At 43.4% G+C, this 21,353-nt stretch overlaps 1 protein-coding gene across 4 annotated transcripts in view; it reads right to left on the bottom strand.

Moving 5' to 3' along the window:
• ANKIB1 (ankyrin repeat and IBR domain containing 1) overlaps positions 1 to 21,353 on the bottom strand; it is a 410,970-nt gene that overhangs the window by 258,946 nt on the left and 130,671 nt on the right. For all 4 annotated transcript variants that reach the window (XM_030200246.1, XM_030200271.1, XM_030200262.1 and 1 more), the window contains exon 4: positions 15,479 to 15,661. In XM_030200246.1, coding sequence (XP_030056106.1) covers positions 15,479 to 15,661 — 183 coding nt within the window. The remainder of the gene's footprint in view (positions 1 to 15,478; positions 15,662 to 21,353) is intronic.

Genomic DNA, 21,353 nt, shown 5'->3' with positions numbered 1-21,353 from the left:
AATGTTTAAAAAGAAACTAAAAGGATCTGCTGCGAAAGTTAGGACACTCAATCAGGCGTGGACGATACTCAAAAATACCATCTTGGAAGCCCAGTCCAGATGCATTCCACATATTTTCAAAGGTGGAAAGAAGAGAAAATGTCAGCCTACATGGTTAAAAGGTGACGTAAAAGAGGCCATTACAGCCAAAAGATTGTCCTTCAAAAAACAGAAAAAGGGTCAAAATGAAGAAAATAAGAAGCAACATAAGAACTGGCAAGTCAGATGCAAAGCATTAATAAAGAAGGCTAAAAAAGAATATGAAGAGAAACTTGCCACAGAGACTAAAACTCACAGTAACAAATTTTTCAGGTACATCAGAAGCAGAAAGCCTGCGAGGGAATCCGTGGGACCGTTAGATCATGAAGGAACAAAAGGGGTGCTCAGGGAGGACAAGGCCATAGCGGAGAAACAGAATGAATTCTTTCATTCTATCTTTACAGAAGAAAGGGAGGGAAGGGAAATGGGACTTGATATACCGCCTTTCTGAGGTTTTTGCAACTACATTCAAAGCAGTTTACATATATTCAGGTACTTATTTTGTACCAGGGGCAATGGATGGTTAGAGATCTGTCTGTACTGAAAATGGTTTTCAAGGGCGATGATGTGGAGGAATTGAAAGAAATATTGGTGAACCCGGAAGATGTACTGAGCCAAATTGATAAATTAAAGACTAGTAAATCATCTGGACTGGATGGCATACATCCAAGGGTACTCAAAGAACTCAAGCATGAATTTGCTGATCTGCTGTTAGTAATATGTAACCTGTTATTAAAATCATTCGTAGTACCTGAAAATTGGAGGGTGGCCAGTGTGATGCCGATTTTTAAAAAGGGATCTAGGGGTGATCCGGGAAATTATAGACCGGTAAGCCTGACGTTGGTGCCGGACAAAATAGTGGAAACTATTATACAGAATAAAATTATAGAACACGTAGACAAACATGGTTTAATGGGACAGAGTCAGCATGGGTTCAGCAGAGGGAAGTCTTGCTTCATCAACTTGCTTCATTTCTTTGAAGGCGTGAATAAACATGTGCATAAAAGTGAGCCGGTTGATGTAGTGTATCTAGATTTTCAAAAAGCTTTTGATAAATTTCCTCATGAGAGACTTCTGAGAAAAATAAAGAAACACGGACAGGAGGCAAGGTTCTGGTGCGGATTAGGAATTGGTTATTGGACAGAAAACAGAGGGTGGGGTTAAATGGTCATTTCTCTCAATGTAGGAGAGTGAACAGTGTAGTGCCAAAGGGATCTGTACTGGGACCGGTACTATTTAACATATTTATAAATAATATGAAAATTGGAACGACGAGTGAGGTGATTAAATTTGCAGATGATACAAAACTATTCAAGGTTGTTAAAACACGTGCTGACTGTGAAATATTGCAGGAAGACCTTAGGAAACTGGAAGACTGGGCATCCAAATGGCAGACGAAATTTAATGTGGACAAATGTAAGGTGATGCACCTTGGAAAGAATAATCCGAATCACAGCTACCTGATGCTAGGTTCCAACTTTCGGGTCAGCACTCAAGAGAAAGATCTGGGTGTCGTTGTAGATAATACGATGAAATCTTCTGCTCAGTGTGTGGCAGTGGCCAAAAAAGCAAACAGGATGCTAGCAATTATTAGGAAAGGGATGGTGAATAAGACCAAAAATACTATAATACCCTTGCATCGCTTCATGATGCGTCCGCACCTTGAAGTTCTGCTCACCATATCTCAAAAAAGATATAGCGGAAGTAGGAAACGTTCAAAGAAGAGCAACTAAAATGATAAAGGGAATGGAACTCCTCTCATATGAGGGAATGGTTAAAGAGGTTAGGGCTCTTCAGCTTGGAAAAGAGAAGGATGAGGGGAGATATGATTGAGGTCTACAAAATCCCGAGTGGTGTAGAATGAGTAGAAGTAAATCTATATTTTACTTGTTCCAAAATTACAAAAACTAGGAGACACTCAAGGAAGTTACATGGAAATACTTTTAAAACAAATAGGAGGAAATATTTTTTCACTCAATGACTAATTAAGCTCTGGAACTCTGCCTGAGGAGGTGGTAACGGTGGTTAGTGTATCTGGGTTTAAAAAAGGTTTGGACAAATTCCTGGAGAAAAAGTCCATAGTCTGCTATTGAGACAGACATGGGAAACAACTGCTTGCCCTGGGATTTGTAATATGGAGTGTTGCCACGATTTGGGTTTCTGCCAGATACTTGTGACCTGGCCACAGGATACTGGGCTAGATGGACCATTGGTCTGACCCAGTATGGCTACTCTGTTCTTATACAGGTGGCTGTGGTGACTGGTGACAGAGAGACCGCTGCAGTAGCTGGAACCATACAGGCAGCAGAGTGGTAGAGGTAGCTGGCGTCATACAGGTGGCCGCTGCTTCTGAAGCAGTTGCATTCTGTAGCTGAAGCCATATCTACAGATACTGCATGTAATATAATAGCTATGGCAAGTACGAGAATGCTGTATCTGATACTCTACTTATGGGTAGTGCAGCCAAGGTCATGCAGTCAGCTGCTGCCTGGGAAGCCACACAAATGTGAATCTAATGTCCTACAGACAGCAAATATATCTGACGCCCCAAAGGCAGCTTTGCAGCTGTGCCATATACTCAGCTTCCATACACACAACTGCTGAAACTGTGCTATATAGGAAGTCGGTGCACATACAGGGTGACAGAGAGGGACATAATCGACAGGGGCCGGCCATCTATATGGCGGCCATCTCCAAGGCTGGCCCCGGAAAGTGGCATACCCGACCGTATTATCGAAACAAGATGGCTGGCCATCTTTCGTTTCGATAATACGGTTGGGGCCGGCCAAATCTCAACATTTGGGCCGGCGTTAGAGATCGCCGCCATTGGTTTCCCGCCGATAATGGAAACTAATGGTGGCCATCTCAAACCCGGCCAAATCCAAGGCATTTGGTCATGGGAGGAGCCAGCATTAGTGCAGTGGTCCCCCTCACATGCCAGGACACCAGCCGGGCACCCTAGGGGGCACTGCAGTGGACTTCATAAATTGCTCCCAGATCCATAGCTCCCTTACCTTGTGTGCTGAGCCCCCAAAACCCATGCCCCACAACTGTACAACACTACCATAGCCCTTATGGGTGAAGGGGGGCACCTACATGTTAAAAAAAAATTGGGGGTTGGTTACCACTGGAGGAGTAAGGGGAGGTGATCCCCGATTCCCTCCGGTGGTCATCTAGTCAGTGGGGGCACTTTTTTGAGGCTTGGTCCTAAAAATAAATGGACGAAGTGCTCATCAGAGCTGGCCTTCTTTTTTCCATTATCGGCTGAAGCCAGCCATCTCGTAACCACGCCCCCGTCCCGCCTTCTGTACCCCACCAAAACGCCTTTAACTTTAGCCGGCCCTGCGACAGAAAGCAGTTGAAGCCAGCCAAAATCGGCTTTCGATTATGCCGATTTGGCCGGGTTTAGGAGATGGCCATCCATCTCCCGATTTGTGTCGGAAGATGGCCGGCCTTCTCGTTCGAAAATAAGCAGCAGAGTAGCCATGCTACATAGCTGGCTATTAGAACAGCTCTATACAGTTGACTTGGAACACTACGACATGTAGGCAACTACTGAAGGTAAAAAAGAAATTAGGCTATTTCAGTTACACAATACAGCTGATTGTGCAACTGTACTGTTTTGGGATCTTGCCAGATACTTGAACCTGGATTGGCCACTGTTTGAAACAGGATGATGGGGCTTGATGGACCTTCGGTCTGTCCCAGTATGGCAACGCTTATGTTCTTATAAGTCGCATCTATGAAATACTGGTACTCTGCGACTGAGCTAATTGTTACAGAGAAGGAAAATAGGCAGCTACTTAAGCTGAGAAGTACTGGCAGTTGTTGCAACTATGGAAATGGCCCAGTTGTTGCAAATACACAAAACAGATGACTTTTATAACTACACAACATAGATGGTGGTAACAAGAGACACACAGGTACATGTTGCAGGACAGGTAAACTGGCAGCTGCACAGGATAGCAATACAGGTAGTTGCTGCTACTGGGAAGAGACCCAAAGGGGTGCTTGTGCAATACAGGCGGCCTCTGCCACCGTACAAAACAAGTGGCCTGCACCACTGTGCAACCAAGACGGTTGCTGCAAATGTGCCACATAGGTGGCCAGCACCACTGTATAACTACAACGGTTGCTGCATGCCACACAAGTGGCCAGCACCACAATGCAACAACAACGGTTGCTGTATGCCACACAAGTGGCCAGAGCCACTGTGCAGACCAAGATAGTTGCTGCAAATGTGCCACATAGGTAGCCTGTGCCACTATGAAACCCAGGTGGTTGCTGTAACCACACAACCTAGGAGGCTGCTGTCCTGTGCAATACAAGTGGTTGCAGAAAACTTGTAACCCAGGTGGATAACAGTACCACCAAGCAACCCAGATGGTCAACAATGCCACACGGGAGCTGTGAAGAACAGGAAGATATAGTAAAAACTGTGACTACAAGTGCACCACAGCTGAAGGGAAGAACTGTGAAATTGGGCAACTGAGCCAGAACTGGCTACCAAACTTCTTTGTATGTATTATTTCCATACCGAAAAAATAGTGTTACCATGCTGGATCTGGTAAGCCAAATGAGTAACTCAGTTAAAGCAGATTGTTTTTTTCTAACTTGGTAGAACACAGCCAGCAGCTGAATTGTAGAGCTTATCCAGATAGGAAATGTAAACAGATTGAAAACACATAACTGCCTTTACCTTTAAAAAAAAAAAAAAAAAGCTGACTGTGATAGCTCTATGCACAGTTAATTCAGGTCTGAAGATTTATTTATTTATTTATTTTTAATGAGCAGGAAATGTCTGCAGCTGAAACTGATATTATTTTCTCAGGTAAAACTATTGATAATGTCATAATATCAGAAAACAGAGAATAGATTCTTGTGGGAAATACAGCCGAAGTCCTAGGACAAGATAAACAGTCTAATGTCCAGCACAAACAAATAGTTAGGAGATCTTATACTGTGAAGAATAAGGCCACATCAGGCATAATATACAGTTGATGAGAACCGACATACAAATGAACAGCAAGCAGTATGTTCCAGCATATTGACAAAAACAGCTCTCAAAGAATAACAATTAGCCGACCTCAGGATCCACACCTGAGAAATAAAAGGGAGAGGCACTTAATGTGAGCTGCCTTTTTTTTCTTTTTTTAGACATAAGGAGAGAAGAGCTGATAAATGTACAGATTTGCCTACTGAGAGTCATACAGCTAGGATAGTCAGGCAGCATGATTAGACAAACAACCACCAGCTGACAGAGAATAATTTTAGGTAGCATTCATAAACAAAAAGCTAGTCCTCCACATAGACAGTCACAGACAAATATTAACTGCTTAAAGAAACTAGAAGAACAAGGCCTTCTGTTAGTAACTCATGCAGTTGAGCAGAAAAGAGTCTTTGCTGTGAGGAATGAACAAGTCACATACTTGTGTTGGTTTAAAAAGGAACAGAAGCAGAAACAACACTAGCACACTGAAATAGTTGAAATAAATCATAATAGGCTTGCCAGATATATGTAGGCTAACTTCCAAAGGAGACATTGATGGAAGGGTGGGGAGAAGGGGTGTTAAGGATCTCAGAGACTTCTGAGATATACCTCAGCACCATAGAAAAGCTGCCTTTTTTAACAGGAGCTTATTATGCCAAAGAAGGCACCCTCAACTCGACTGAAACCCCAATATTAAACTAGATCAGGAGAACAAACCCTGGAGGGCACTCTCGACTGAAGCACAGCTGAGAAGCTGGTTCAGAAGAACAAGCCAAACAGGTACCTCCACTCAACTGAAACACAGCTGAGAAGCAGATTCAGGAGACATGCCAAACAGGCAGCCCCCCCCCCCCCCCCAAGGTCAATTGAGAATCAGCATAAAACTAGCTCAGGAGAGTCACGTGATGTGTTAGAGGGAGCAGGACGTGTGCTTCGCTCTCTCTGAGGGAAACCAGGCCCAAAATTGCAATTTGACCCGAAAATCGGCTCCAGAGTAACCTTTATTTGTTGGGGCACGAGGAGACCGCATGGACAAATTTGTCGAATCCTCCCCGAGACCTATGGCGAGCAGAAGCGCTAAACGGGAGAAAGAAAAACCACGAGCGGGCGACGAGCCGCCAGAACGCAAAAGACCGCTAAGCGGGAACGGAGGGTTCACAAAAGAACAACTTGAGCAGCTTACCGCCGCAGTGGAAGCAACCCTGGAACCACGACTTGCCAAACTCCCCAGCCAGTTCGCTAGCTTTGAAGCAGCGCAACAAGTTCTTGAACGCCGGACTGGAGAGCTCGAGCAACGGGTCTCAGACCTGGAAGACGCAGCGGCATCCACCCCTCAGGGTATTGAGCAGCTTCAGCAAACAGTAGCTTCTTTATCGGCGAAAATGGACGACCTGGAAAACAGGTCACGGCGTTCCAACTTACGATTGATTGGGATTCCGGAGTCGGTGGGGGACAGAGTACTTGCGGCCGAGCTGGAAACTTGGTTAAAAGCGGAATTCGCGCTCTCAGACCACGCGGGGCCATTAAGCCTGGAGCGGGCACACAGAATCGGGAGGCCCCAAGATGGCCGTGCAGGGTCGCGCACAGTGATCATTAAAATACACAACTACCTCCACAAGGTGGAAATCCTTAATGGCTTTCGGATGAAACGTGAAACTACTAATTTTAAGGGCAGCGCAGTGCGCATCTTCCAAGATTACTCGGCAGCGCTTCAAGAGAAACGAAAGGCATTTTCGGCCACGTGCAGCCGCCTCCATGATCTGAACATTCAATTCATGCTGATCTACCCCGCTATTCTAAAGATAAAGAGGAATGGAAGTTGGCAATCTTTCACTTCAGCCTCTGCCGCAAGAGAATTTGTGGCTGGGCTCGAGCACCAAGGATTCAACAATCAAGAGGAGCCTCCTGTGAGATGAACTACCTGGTCTCTGTCTATAAGGGCTAGGACTCTGGTATTTGGGTATGATAAGTAACAGTAGTAGTAACACCTATAGAGGGCATGTTAAATGTACAAAAATGTTTGTTTCATACATTAGGGTCTAATGTTATTGCTTGCTAGGGCGTGGTTTTCCCCATAACATCTAAGTGATTCCACAGTTGTGTGTTATGTGGGGGTTGGGGGTTGAGGGGGGGAAGGGAGGGGTGTGGGAGGAGGGTGGTCTGGGGCACGGTGGGGGGGGGGGGCGGGAAGAGCACACGGGGTTAATAGAGGGAAGGGATAGGGGGAGAGACATTAATCAATGTAAGTTCATGGTGGGAGTGTGTGAATACATGGGTGAAAAGCGGATGCTATCATTTGTGGATCTGGATCCTGGAAAGGAATCCCTGCTCTGTGTGGAGGTGGATCCCCCGGGGGGAGGGGCTGGCCCCTGGGGGTGGCAAACGTACATTACCGCTATCATAGCCAATGAAACCCCGGTGACTGGCTGATCATTCACAGTTTAAAATAGCATCCTGGAACGTTTCAGGGATCACGTCCCCGGTGAAGCGTTATAAAATTCTGACACAGTTGAGACGTAAGGGTGTCACAATAGCATGTCTCCAAGAGACCAAGCTCACAGACATAGAACACCAAAAATTGAAGCAGCTCTGGGTAGGCGAGTGCTTCTACTCCTCCTCGGGGGGTAAGAAAAGTGGGGTTGCCATACTAATCAAAAAAGGCCTTCCCTGTCAGCCCAAACTGGTTTATAAAGATACTGAGGGTCGAATAGTATTGCTACAGTTGAATTACCAGGGTCTGAAATTCTATTTATGCGCAGTGTATGGCCCCAATGACTACAGCCCAACCTTCTTTCAAACACTTACATCATTGGGCTTCAACATGCAGACGCCCCTTGGATATGGGCAGGGGACTTCAACCAAGTATTGAACCCGGCCCTGGATAGGTCCTCTCCCAGGGCGATCCCAGGGTTGGGGAGTGGGAAGGGCATCCCGGCGCTATGTCACCAACTTCACTTAGTAGACCCCTGGCGGGTGCACAATCCTACTACTCGAGACTATACACATCAGTCCAAAGTTCACCAAACCTGGTCAAGAATTGATTACATCCTAGTTTCCCAATCATGGTTTTTCAGGGTTAGGAAAGCAGAAATGGGCCCGATGGCGATTTCTGACCATGCAATGATCTGGTTGGTACTGGACCTGGCTGTGGGCCCACCGGGGGTAAGGTCCTGGAGATTCCCATCATATCTACATCAAGACAAGCAATTTCTAGAGCATCTGCAGACAAAGTGGCAATTTTATATTGACACAAATGCTGACTCGTGTGATTCGTCCATTACGTTTTGGGAGGCCTCTAAGGCTGTCATGAGAGGGGAGGTGATTGCGTACCTAAGTGCAAGGGCCAAGAGACTAGCTTCAGGGGTACTCCGCTTGGAAGAGGAGTATAAGCTATCAAAAAAAAAGTATATCGCGCTCCCTTCTCGCGCAAATAAAGAAACAATGGATGCTTCCCTGGTGGCACTCAACTCCCTCCTCCATGAACAAGCCCAGAAACATCTATTGGCAGGCCGGCTAAAATTTCAGTGTTTTGGTAACAAGTCGGGTAGACTACTGGCAAGAGTAGCACGGTCGTATAAACCGCGTCAGTTTATCCCCACGATCGTCAACCGGGGGGGGCCCGGGTCTCCACCCCACAAGCCATTTTGGATGGGTTTCGAACCTTTTTTGAGGACATGTATGCCATGGGTGACCGCGAACTCGGGCCCTCGCCATGGGATTATCTTGAGGATGCGGGGATGCCCAAGTTGAGGGTAGAAGTACAACAGGCGCTATCTGCTCCAATACAAGGGGTAGAGGTGCAAAAAGTCATCAAGACATTGAAGTTGGGCTCTGCCCCTGGGACCGACGGATTCTCTAATGAATACTTCAAAATTTTGGCACCCCAGATCTGTGGCCCCATGGTGGCTTATTATGATGAGGTGATAGAGAGGGGGTACTTTTCTAGGGGAGAAAATGAAGCCCTCATTACATTGATACCTAAACCTGGCAAGCCGTTAGATCAGATGGAGTCCTATCGACCTATATCCCTGCTTAACGTGGATATAAAAATCTTGGCCAGAGTCTTGGCGGATAGGCTAGCAATCCACATTCCATCCCTAGTGGGGGAACACCAGGTGGGGTTTGTAAGGGGCCGGCAAGCGGTCACTCATGTACGAAAGGTGCTGCTAGCTACGGCCTACAGCCAGGTTGCTGGAGACCCACTGCTTTTGGTGAGTCTCGATGCAGCCAAGGCCTTTGATAAAGTGAACTGGGATTACTTATTCCATGTCTTAGAGTTTATCGGAGTGGGAGGGCTGTTCTTGGCTGCCATAAAGACTCTTTGTCGCAATGCTGCGGCGCGAGTGCTGGTCAACGGGCTCCGCTCGGCCCCCTTCTCGGTGGCGAGGGGTACAAGACAGGGGTGTCCCCTTTCCCCACTGTTGTTCCTCCTATACCTGGAGCCGCTCTTACGTACAATATTGAAGGATCCAGACATTAGGGGAGTGACATGCCGTGGGAGGGAGACGCGAGTGCTTGCCTTTGCGGACGACCTCTTCCTGACCCTCACACAGCCTTCCATCTCAGTCCCCCATGTACTTGAGGTTATAAAGGAGTTCGGTTTTTTCTCTGGTCTTACTCTCAACCTACAAAAATCAGTGGCTCTTCCGGTTCAATCTGCGATAAGGGAGGAGTGGGTGGGGGATTTCCCATTCCAATGGGCTGAGGGGAAGGTCCGATATTTGGGTGTGTGGATTCCATCTGACCTTGCCAGGTTGTCCGCCATAAACTTAGCACCATTGAGGGATAACCTTCTGAATACTCTGCGGGGATGGAGGGGGCTCCCACTCTCGTTACAGGGCCGCATTGCTTTATACAACATGATCCTATTTCCTAAATGGACATACATCCTACAGATGCTACCACTTGTCTTGAGCCACAAAGAAGACTTGTGGCTTCAAAAGCAGCTTAATGGGTTTCTATGGCAGGGGAAAAGAGCACGAATTGGGATCAAGACACTAATGTGACCACGGGGAAGGGGAGGATTGGGGCTTCTGGACCTGAGACTCTTCTCCATAGCCAGCTGTCTACGCCATTTATCGGATTGGTTTAGATCCACTGAATTCTTCTCATGCACGGGGATCGAGACTACCTTAATGGAGCCTCTCCACTTTGCATATTGGCTGCAGGCCCCCTCAGATCAACTTCCCCCCTTGGGCCCCTACAGAGTCATTTTGAACCCTTTACGTAAAACATGGCAATGGCTCAGTAAAACTTTTAAATGGGACAAATTAGTGTCGCCCTTACTGCCAATCCGGGGTAATCTGGCATTCCCGGAGGCGGGATCCTCAGTTTTATGGAGGAGGTGGTCTTCCCGGGGGATCCGCTTTCTATTCCAGGTGGTCACGGAGCAGGGATGTATAAAATCGTTCCAGTCCATATGTGAAGAATTTGGTTTGGACAGGGGTGACGCTTTTGCTTATTTACAGCTAAAACATTATGTGCGGTCACTGCCGGCCAGTTCCTTGACTAGAGGGGTGTGGGAGCGTCAGGATGAGCTACTGGGGCTAGAGGCGCAGCTGAGAACTCCTCTGAAATATTATCATGGTTGTTTACGAGACTCTCTGCCACCACTTGACATCATTTCCGTATGCACACGGTGGAGTCAAGAGCTGAAATGGCGTCTGGAACCCCAACAGTTGGAGCTTTGTCTGAAGTTGTTGTGCAAAGTGACAGAGAATGCGGTGTGGTGGGAATTGAACTATAAGTTCCTACTGCGCTTACACATCTCACCCCATAGGGCCTTTAGAGCAACCTTGAGAGAGTCAGATGATTGCCCTAAGTGTGCTGGAGAGAGCGCCACTCTAGGCCATATGTTTTGGTCTTGTCCGATGGTGCATACATTTTGGTTGGCCATGGGAAAGCAGGTATCAAGACTGTGGAAAATGCGATGGAAGCCTGCCCCTGGCCAGCTGTTTGATGTGTTTTTGGTGCAAGGGCCCATGCCTGAGGGAATGAAAGACTTTTTGAAGAGATCTGTGCTGATGGGGAAAAGAACTATCTTGCAACAATGGCTTACCAGGGAGGCCCCCTGTATGGCGCATTGGCGATGCGCCATGATGCAGTGCTGCTCAGTGGAGAAGCAGAGGGTCCGTGATCTTGCCTCTAAGCGGGGAGACCACTTTTGCAGGATCTGGTCTCCGTATTGGGACTCGCTCACTCCCATGGCAAAAAGTAGATTATTAAATTGTTAGGGGGGGGTGGGGAGGGGTGGGGAGATAGGTTGGGGGGGGTCTATGCGGGGGGGGGGGGAGGAGTAGAGGGGCATAATTGACAAATGGGAAATTGTGTGATGGCACCTTTTATATATAGGCCCTATCCTGTTCCTATTATTCAGTGAAATGTTTGTGGTTTTGGCATTTTGTACCATATTTTGTTGTGCCAATAAACAATAATAAATAAAAAAATAAAAAAAGTTCAAAAAAAAAAAAAAACTAGCTCAGGAGCACAAAACCCCAAATGGGTAGTCAAAGCTCAACTGAAACTAATTAGAAACCAGGTCAGGAGCAGGGTTGATAGTCCATCATCCAACTGCTTGGGAGACAGAAATACTGAATGCTGCTTCATAATACCCTTAAGAGGCAAATAGAATGTTAGGTATTATTAGGAAAGGAATGGAAACAAAAGTGAGAACGTTATAATGCCCTTGTATCAGTCCATGGGGCGACCACACTTCAAATATTGTGTTCAATTCTGGCCACCGCATTTCAAAAAAGATATAGTGGAATTAGAAAAGGTACAGAGAAGGGCAACGAAAATGATAAAGGGAATGAGACGGCTTCCATAAGAGGAAAGGCTGAAGCGACTAGGACTTTTCAGCTTGGAGAAAAGACGGCTGAGGGGAGATATGATAGAGGTCTATAAAATAACGAGAGGAGTGGAACGGGTAGACGTGTATAATTTCTTTACTCTTTCAAAAAATACCAGGACTAGGGGGCATGCGATGAAGCTACAAAGTAGTAAATTTAATACGAATCGGAGAAAATGTTTCTTCAGTCAACGTGTAATTAAACTCTGTAATTCATTGCCAGAGAATGTGGTAAAGGCGGTTAGCTTAGCAGGGTTTTAAAAAGGTCTGGTTGGCTTCCGAAAGGAAATGTCCATAGACCACTATTAAATTGACTTGGGGAAAATGCACTGCTTATTTCTAGGGATCTTGCCAGGTATTTGTGACCTGGATTGGCCACTGTTGGAAACAGAATGCTGGGCTTGATGGACATTTGGTCTGTCCCAGTGTGGCAATAATTATGTACCTATTTTCATTCTCTGTCTTCATTGATCTGGACTGGTCTGATAGGATGCTATGGAAGATGGTTTAAGAAACACAGCACTAGTTATAAACTGAATATGCAAATCCAATTAAAAATATATCATCCACAAGGTTGCCATGGAACTTAGAAATTGGATTGGACCCTGGTCCCAGGACTGGAAAGTGCCTATTCTAAAACTGTTTTTATAGACCTATCACCTCCATTGCTGAAAGATACTTTCCTTAAGCTTGTACTGGGCATGACACTTGCCCAGAATTCCCTGTTTTGGAATTGCTTTACTGCAGGTAGGAAGGTTCTGGTGAGGGCTTGGAATGAAGGTATTCCCCTATGTCAGCAATGGCTGAATAAATTGTGGTATCTGTATGACATGGAACGGTTGTTAGCAGAGAGAAGAAAAACTATGCATAAATGCAATAAAGTGTGGAAACCCTTGGCAAAATTGCGTGAGTGAATGTTCTGATTTCTCTCCCCCCCCCCCTTTTTTTTTGAAGAGGGAGGAGGGTAGGGGGTTGGGCTGTGTTTGGCTTATTTAATTTGTGAAAAGTCTATCTAAACTGGAAGTTAAAGTGTTCTTTATTCTCTCTCAGGAATAGTTTTGGTTATAATTCAGTAGTAATCATTGTTTATTGGCTTTGGTTCTGTACTGTTTGTACTAGTTATCCGTCACTGCTGTTTGGTGCTTATTTTCTTAGTCTCTGATTTTAATAAAATACTTTCCCAAAGAAAAAAATAAATAAAAGAAAGATATTTTCCTGCCACCTGCACTGTATAGACTCTACTATCAGTAAACCTCAGCATCATAATGCAAGAAAGTGAGATCAGCAGGCTATTCCTGCTTCATTAGCTCAAACTGGGCCACATGGTGCAGATAGCAGTAAAGCCCATTTCTGTGAAAGCAGCATTTCAAGCCAACTTGTTGAAGGTGCTTTGTATATGTAGACTGAGGGATGGAGTGGTGAAAAATTCTGGGGGGGGGGGGGGAGAGTAAGATAGATAGGAATGAATTGTTAGCAACTATATTATTTTTATGCTGTAAATCATTCAGGTTTTCTTGAAGGGAGGAAAGTTATAAATTTAAATAAATATCCTGAAATGAACCAAATCTATAAACAAAGTCTATAAAACTCTCAAATACCAGGATGTATTTGGAGAAAACAAGATATCTAGTATTTTCACATTATAATAGGTTGTGGGAAGATGGAATCCTTTTACTAAGTTGTGGTAAAAAAAATGGCCTTTGTGCGCCCTTATGCAGGTTTTTCCTGCATGCTAAGGCCATTTTTACTGCAGCTGGAAAATGGCTTATGTTCTTTTTTCTATTAATGGAAATGCACTAATGTTAATTATGCTTTTATATTATACAGTAACAAATTACTAACAAAAGAAAAGGAAAGGAAAAGCCTCAAAGTAGCTCAAAACACACAGTTTTAAACAGCTAAAGCGGTCAAAAAACAGACCTTACTTCATCATAGGCAAAAGCCTTCCTGTAGAAAAAGTAGCTACATTCAGTGGCATACCAAGGGGGGGGGGCGGTGGGTGCGGTCTGCCCCCCGGTGCACACCGCTAGGGGGGTGCCGCGCGCCTGTCGGCTCCGCTCGTTCCGTGCTCCCTCTGCCCCGGAACAGGTTACTTCCTGTTCCGGGGCAGAGGGAGCATGGAACAAGCGAAGCCGAAAGGCGCGCAGCACCCCCCCCCCCCCAACAGGTAAAAATGCACCCGGGGGGGGGGGGTGTCCTTTCGCCAGGGGGGAGGGGTGTCCTTTCGCCAGGGGGGAGGGGGGGGCGCATCGGCGATCTGCCCCGGGTGTCAGCCACCCTAGGAACGTCACTGGCTACATTCAAAGTGTAAAAACAAATAACTTATTTTGGAACCAATGTGTAGTTCTCAAAACATGCAGCTCTCAAAATGTGTCAGGTGGAAATGACGAAATTGGCCATTTTAAGTGCAATGGTTGCGCCATATGCGATGTCAATCATGTCATGCTTGAGACCTCACAGTTCCTCAACCCAGTGGATCAGAAGATTCGTCATCTCCGTGCCTATACCACATGCAATTCGGATCATGTTATCTACTGTTTATGCTGGCCCTGTGATTTGGTTTACGTCGGGCAAACTACCCATAGATTATCATTACGACTATCTGAACATAAGAGTTCCACTCACACCAATAAGCCCGGACTTCCTCTGGTTTTGCATTGCGTAGAACATGGCCATTGTTTTCAAGATCTGAGATATCTCACTTTCCAACATGTACTCCCCTCTTTTTAGAGGTGGTGATCGTCAATGGTTTTTGCTTCAGTCCGAACAGTGATGGATCTTTAAATTACAGTTGCTACAACCTAAGGGGCTTAACCCGCGCCTGGATTCGTGTCATCTTTTCTAAACCATCTTGGGGTGATTAGTTACTCTACTGACAGCGTTTGACGTCACCCTTTTGTTAAATAGCAGCCATTTTGTTTAACCATTGTGGATGTACAGATAAGTTTGTTGCACTTTGAATGTAGCTACTTTTTCTACGGGAAGGTTTTTGCCTATGATGAAGTAAGGTCTGTTTTTTGATCACTTTAGCTCTTTAAAACTGTGAGTTTTGAGCTACTTTGAGGCTTTTCCTTCCCTTTTCTTTTGTTAGTAATTTGTTACTGTATAAGAGCATAAATTTCATTTTCTGTAGATTACTTTTTGCTTTTGCTATACTGCACACCCACTTGTATTATTGTAGTTGATTCTCAATGTTGCCATTAATGTGCAGCCATTAAAAAGAATTACCAAAGGAGCACTTACTGGCACCTATTTTGTAGGCAGTAAGGGCTGAAGAGGTAATCCTGTGCTAACTAGTTAATGTGTGGTAATGTAGACGCTGATTAGCACAGGAATGCCTACTTTATGCTCCCCAGACATGCCCTCTCCACCAAAAATAAAATATATTTTTAGCATGCACTAATTTTTAACTTACACAGTACTGCAGTAAGCCATTTTAAGCCAAGGTAAGCACACACTAGCATTTACCGCAGCTAAGTAGAAGGGCCCCTTAGTCCCTAGTCACAAACTAAAAAGACATTTGCTCATAAAACCTATAAAGTCAGCCAACTAAAAGTATATACCTCCCGTTTGTCTAACGCAGCATATTCAGCTTCTATGTCATCAGCTTCAGGATCCCGGGAGAATACCATTTGGGATTCCAAATTGAGGGCCAACTCTTTGTGATGTTGTTTCTCAGCACAGTCGCAAGGAGTGTCTTTGTTTTCATTTTCAGCAAACAAGTCTCCACCATGTTTTATGAGAAGCTGAAAAACAAAAAGTCACAAAATTTGAAAGAGAATCTATTTGGATTTAATACTGTATATGTATTCATGTATAGCTACAGAAACAAAAGAGTTTGGAAATGATTCTTCTATGCCCATGGAAACAGGGTATTCCACATAAGGTTATACCACATATTTTAACTACATCTGATAATGTTCCATAGATGGGAAGGTAATTTTATAAAGGTTTTTCCACATCAGAAGGCTGTTTACATATGAACACTATCCCATCGGCATGTACTTATATGTGCACCATGTATAGGCATTCCTAGGTGAGTAATTTGGATACTGCAGGATAGATTTGCAATGTGTGCACATATTTTATAAAATATATGGGTACATGCATGAAACACACACACACACATACACACTTTATAGCTGCTTCAGAACAGGTGTAAGCATATGCATCAGCATTTTGGGATCCTATTTTATAAAAAGTATATAAGCACCTAAATAACGTTTATAAAACAGAATGTCTATGTGAGACATCCAAAAAGGCACCTGTTAAATTATGTCCTTAAGAGTACAGCTAACTCTTTCTAGCCAGAACACAGAAATAAACGTGCTACTTAATGAAACATGACAGTGCAGTGTACATTCATGTTATACTGAAAATTACACAGATGTAGCTGCCATAAATAGGACTAAAAAGTAATTTTAAATTTTGTTAAGAAAAGAATGTAATGCCTGGAAACCCATGACAGAAAGCCAAGTATTGCTCTTTGTCAGATGCAATACTGATTGCAGAACACTGGTTATCTGTCAGTTATAGATCTCCTTTAGAATTTTGCTTTTGGCTCATTTTTTAACTGATGTGCCAGATTCTCTCTCAAAACATTTAACCCTATTAAAACAGCAAGACCTAAAAGACCTACCTTCCACAACACAAACCTGACAAGTTACACACCATTCTGTATTTTTCTATTTGGCCCTTCTTCTCTGGGATTCTTTACTCATATATCTGCAAATAGAATCTTCTTATAACAAATTAAAGCAAGGGCTATGGACCTTCTTTTTCTTGAAGGTGTTGGTGTCAGAAGGACAACTCCTTCCTCACTTTGTTCGCTACTCTTACCCTCTCAGCCAGATTTCAAGTTCTTATTAATGATGTATGTACTCTCTTGTAATGTTCCCTATTGAGCTTTTAAACATTGTGAACTGCTTTAAACTACTGATTATGAAAGGTGCTTTAGTAAAATAACTGAACTAAATTAATGCTTGATTATTTTTTTTTTAATTAACCTATATTTCACATAGTACAAAGCCAGAAGGCCAATGCAAGCTGTATAAACAGCAGCAAACAGAAGCCAACTAATTAAACATTACCTACAGAATAAACGGACAGAAATATAAGAGGTGAAAATTAACTGAACTTAATAGACCACTGTATATTACATCAAAACTAAATTGGCTCACTCAACCGGATTAAAAAACAAAACAAAAATCCCCACCCACCTGCGTCCCAACATCAAATTCGCCACCACATTAAGTGAGCAAAAAGCACTGAGCAGAAGTGAGGCATGGAACTTTAATACCTAGATTTCTTTTTGTTTCTATTGCAATTCTCCCTGCTTTCTCAATAAGTAACTCAAAATCTGTATTACAGACTGGAGGTATAGGAGTAGAATGATTTAAATAGAAGAGAGATGCATGTCATTGTACATCATGAACTTTGCCTTGAAGGTAAGGTTAAATAGCTTAAAGACGATGAGTTGTTCAATAGGAAGCCACTGAAATTTCTGAAATAGAGGAGAAACATGATCAAATTTCCAGGTGTGACAAATAATTTTAATAGCCATATTCTAAACTGTTTGGAGTTTCTTCAAATTTGATTGGGGAACAACCGAGATAAATTATGTTGCAGTAGTCAACTCGAGTAGTCCGTAAAGAAAGAACAAGTGAATGGAACATGCCTTGGTTGAAATATCTTTGAACAGAGTGTAATTGACAGAGAACTGGAAAGGATGTTTTACATAAATGGGATATCTGTGGAGAAAAGGTAAGCTGGGAGTCTAAAATAACTTCCAGATACAGGAAGGAATCAGCATGCTGGATAATAGTGCCAAAGAGATTTATTTATTTTATTTGTTGCATTTGTAGCCCACATTTTCCCACCTTTTTGCAGGCTCAATGTGGCTTACATATTGCCGTTAACAGCGTTAGCCGATTACTGTCTGAACAGATACATGGTACGAATGAATACAACAGAGGAGTAATAGGGGCAGTTAAACGACCAGAAACCAACACACCACGGTCTTTTGTTTCTTTAGTACTAATTTGTGATCAATAAGCCTGTTTAACACAAGGAGAAGGCAATCCTGAAGTAGACCAATCATGGGATTATAGGGATTCGTAGGAGAGGATACTGTCAGCATAGAAATGGAAAGAAACTCCAGTAGATTGGATAAGGGAAACAAGAGAGCTCAGAAACAGATTGAAGAGGAGAGGCAAGGCGAAAGCACTGAACCCTGTGGTACCTTAGAAGACAAAAGACGTGAAGAAGCAGTGAATGATGTAAATATGACTTTATAAGAGCGGTTTGAGAGAAAAGAGGAAAACCACGAGAACACCGAGCCAGTGATACCTACAGATGATAGATGAGATAACAGAAAGTCATGATTCACAAAGTCGAAAGCTGCAGAAAGATCAAGAGATGTTGCCTCTCTATACTCACCACTGACCCAAATACAAGCTATTGGAAAGTTGTAGACTGAATACAGCCCTAGAACTGGGGTCCCAGACCTATTCTTTCCAACACTATTCTACTTAATGGTGGCATTGTAAAACAAAAACATATCAGTGTTGTAGAGCACAGTTTTCTCTTTCAGATGATACTGTTCACAAGCTGATTCAGGCAGACTCTTTTTTAATAATTGGTTTTGAACTTTGGTATATTTTACCATTTTTGCTGACAGTGCCAACTTTGAAGAGATCCTGCAGGGCGGTTATAGATGCTGGTTAGTTGCAAATCTGGCAGTATTATGTCCAGCACAAGCATTATGCTTGTTCAAAATTTCAAGTCCGTATCTTTGTTTGCATGGAAGTTGTTGCGGTCTGAATATTGGTCCAAATATGTTCTGATGAGTCGTGACCAATTTTGATGCACACTTTGAGTCAACTTGTTTGACTGGATTTTGCATCCATAATTTTAAAATGTATTTCATCGGAATTAGCATCAAAAACTGTACAGGATTTGAATTTTTTAGCCATTCTTATAAATGTGTTTGGATTTTATTAGACCCCCAAAATGGCATTTTGGTAAATGCCGCGCGCTCATGGACTGACAACCTTTCAGAAAAGGAGGTCTAGATCTGCAACTATTGCAGTTAGAGACCTCAAATTTGGGGAAACTTCGTTTAACACCTGACTCGCGCAACAGATAAAATTTGAACAAAATTGGAGAACATGATGGTGGGAACTTTTTTTAAATTTTAGACCACTTGGCATGGAATGACCCAGTTTGAAAAATGCTATAGTACTTCTTCAGCCCTTTCACTAACTGTGATAGACTGCAGCTTAAATCAGAGTATAGTACATCACTGTGAAGACCCAGAACTCTTGAACCAAACCTTCTTTAATGCAAATTCAAACAAAAGAAAAAGTAACTTACAGTTAGATGTGCTGGACAAGAGTCTCTGTCTTGCAGAACTGAGAGTCTGTTCACTACCAGTTCACTTTGTATACAAGAGGAACTGGGAGATCTCAGCACCAAGCTGAGAGAGAAGATGCTGTAAATATTTTTCATCTGGTAAAAACTTGGTGAAATTACAGTAGCTTGAATGGGGAGCATGCAACAAGGTATAGCAAATCAACTTACAGTTCCTAGAGAAAGCATCCACTAGAGACAGAAGCGGGCTAGCTACAACCCAACACAGGGAGAAGGGCCAGCCAACAGGAAAAGTCCCATAAGGCATATAACAGGGATATATGCTCAGGAATAGCCTATTACAGAGCACTGCAGGAAGTCTCTGTAGTCTAAAGGCACTTCCTGCCTTCACACTGTAAACTGTTACAGGCAATACAATCCGATATAAAAAAAAGTCCAACATACATATAAACAACAAACAACCTGTCTCCATGCAAAAGGGGGCAGAACAGTAATGCCCTGTGAAGCTTGTAACACTGAGCTGTCTCCAAGTTACCTCAACCTTTTTTTTTTTATGCAGAACAGCTAAAGAGAACAGCATTAAAGAGGCCACCCGGAATTGAATTATGTCATAGCCACTGCTTTCAACAGTGGCCAATCCAGGTCACAAGTACCTGGCAGAAACCCAATTGGTAGCAACATTCTATGCTACCAATCCTGGGGCAAGCAGTAGCTTCCCCCAAGTCCATCTCAATAACAGACTATGGACTTTTCCTCCATGAACTTGTCCAAACCTTTTTTTATACCCAAATTCGCTAACCACAGTTACCACATCCTCCAGCAGCAAATTCCAGAACTTAACTATCATTTGAGTGAAAAAATATTTCCTCCTATTTGTTTTAAAAGTATTTCCATGTAATTTCATTGAGTGTCCCCTGGTCTTTGTAATTCTGAAAGAGTGAAATCTATTCACTTCTAACTGTTCTACACCACTCAGGATTTTATAGACCTCAATCATTTCCACCCTCAGCTGTCTCTTTTCTAAGCTGAAGAGCCCCAACCCCTTTAGGATTTCCTCATATGGGAGGAGTACCACACACTTTATCATTTTGGTTGCTCTTCTTTGAATCTTTTCTAATTTCGTTATAACTTTTTTGAGATATGGCGAACAGAATTGAATGCAATACACAAGGTGAGGTAGAGCATGGAGCGATACAGAGACATTATAATATTATTGGTCTTATTTTGCATCCCTTTCATAATAGTTCCTAGCATCCTGCTTGCTTTTTTAACTGCTGCCACACACTGGGCAGATTTCAGCGTAGTGTCTACAATGACACCTAGATCTTCTCCTTGAGTGCTGACTCCTAAGATGGACCCTAGCATCAGGTAACTATGATTCCAATTATTCTTTCCAATGTGAATCATTTTACATTTGTCTACATTAAATTTCATCTGCCATTTGGATGCCCAGTGTTCTCCTTTCCTTTGCTACAACTTTTCACATTCTGCAAGTATTTTGACAACGTTAAGTTTTGTGTCATCTGTAAAATTTAATCACCTCACTTGTCATTCCGATTTCTAGATCATCTATAAATATCTTAATTGCATTGATTCCAGTACAGAGCCCTTTGGCACTTCACTATTCACCCTCCTTCATTGAGAAAAATAGCCTTTTAACCCTACCCCCTGTTTTCTGTCCAATAACCAATTCAACCTACAGAAGAACATTGCCTCCTATCCCATGACTTTTTGATTTTCTCAGGAGTCTCATGAGAAATTTTGTCAACATTTTTCTGAAAATCTAGATACACTACATCAACCGCTCACCTTTATCCATATGTTTATTCACACCTTCAAAGAAATGAAGTAAATTGGTGAGGCAAAACTTCCCTTGGCTGAACCCTTGCTGACTCTGTACCATTAAACCACATTTGTCTGTGTTCCGATAATTTTATTCTTTATAATAGTTTCCTCTTTTCCACAGCATTGAAGTCAGGTTTACCGGTCTGCAATTTCCCAGATCACCCCGGAACCCTTTTTAAAAATTGGTGTTACATTGGCCACCCTGCAATCTTCAGGTACTAT

This window comes from Microcaecilia unicolor, chromosome 1 (genome assembly GCF_901765095.1).
Source record: "Microcaecilia unicolor chromosome 1, aMicUni1.1, whole genome shotgun sequence".
NCBI lineage: Eukaryota > Metazoa > Chordata > Amphibia > Gymnophiona > Siphonopidae > Microcaecilia > Microcaecilia unicolor.
Note: the sequence above shows the minus strand (reverse complement) of the source record. Positions and strands in the feature narration are given on the sequence as shown.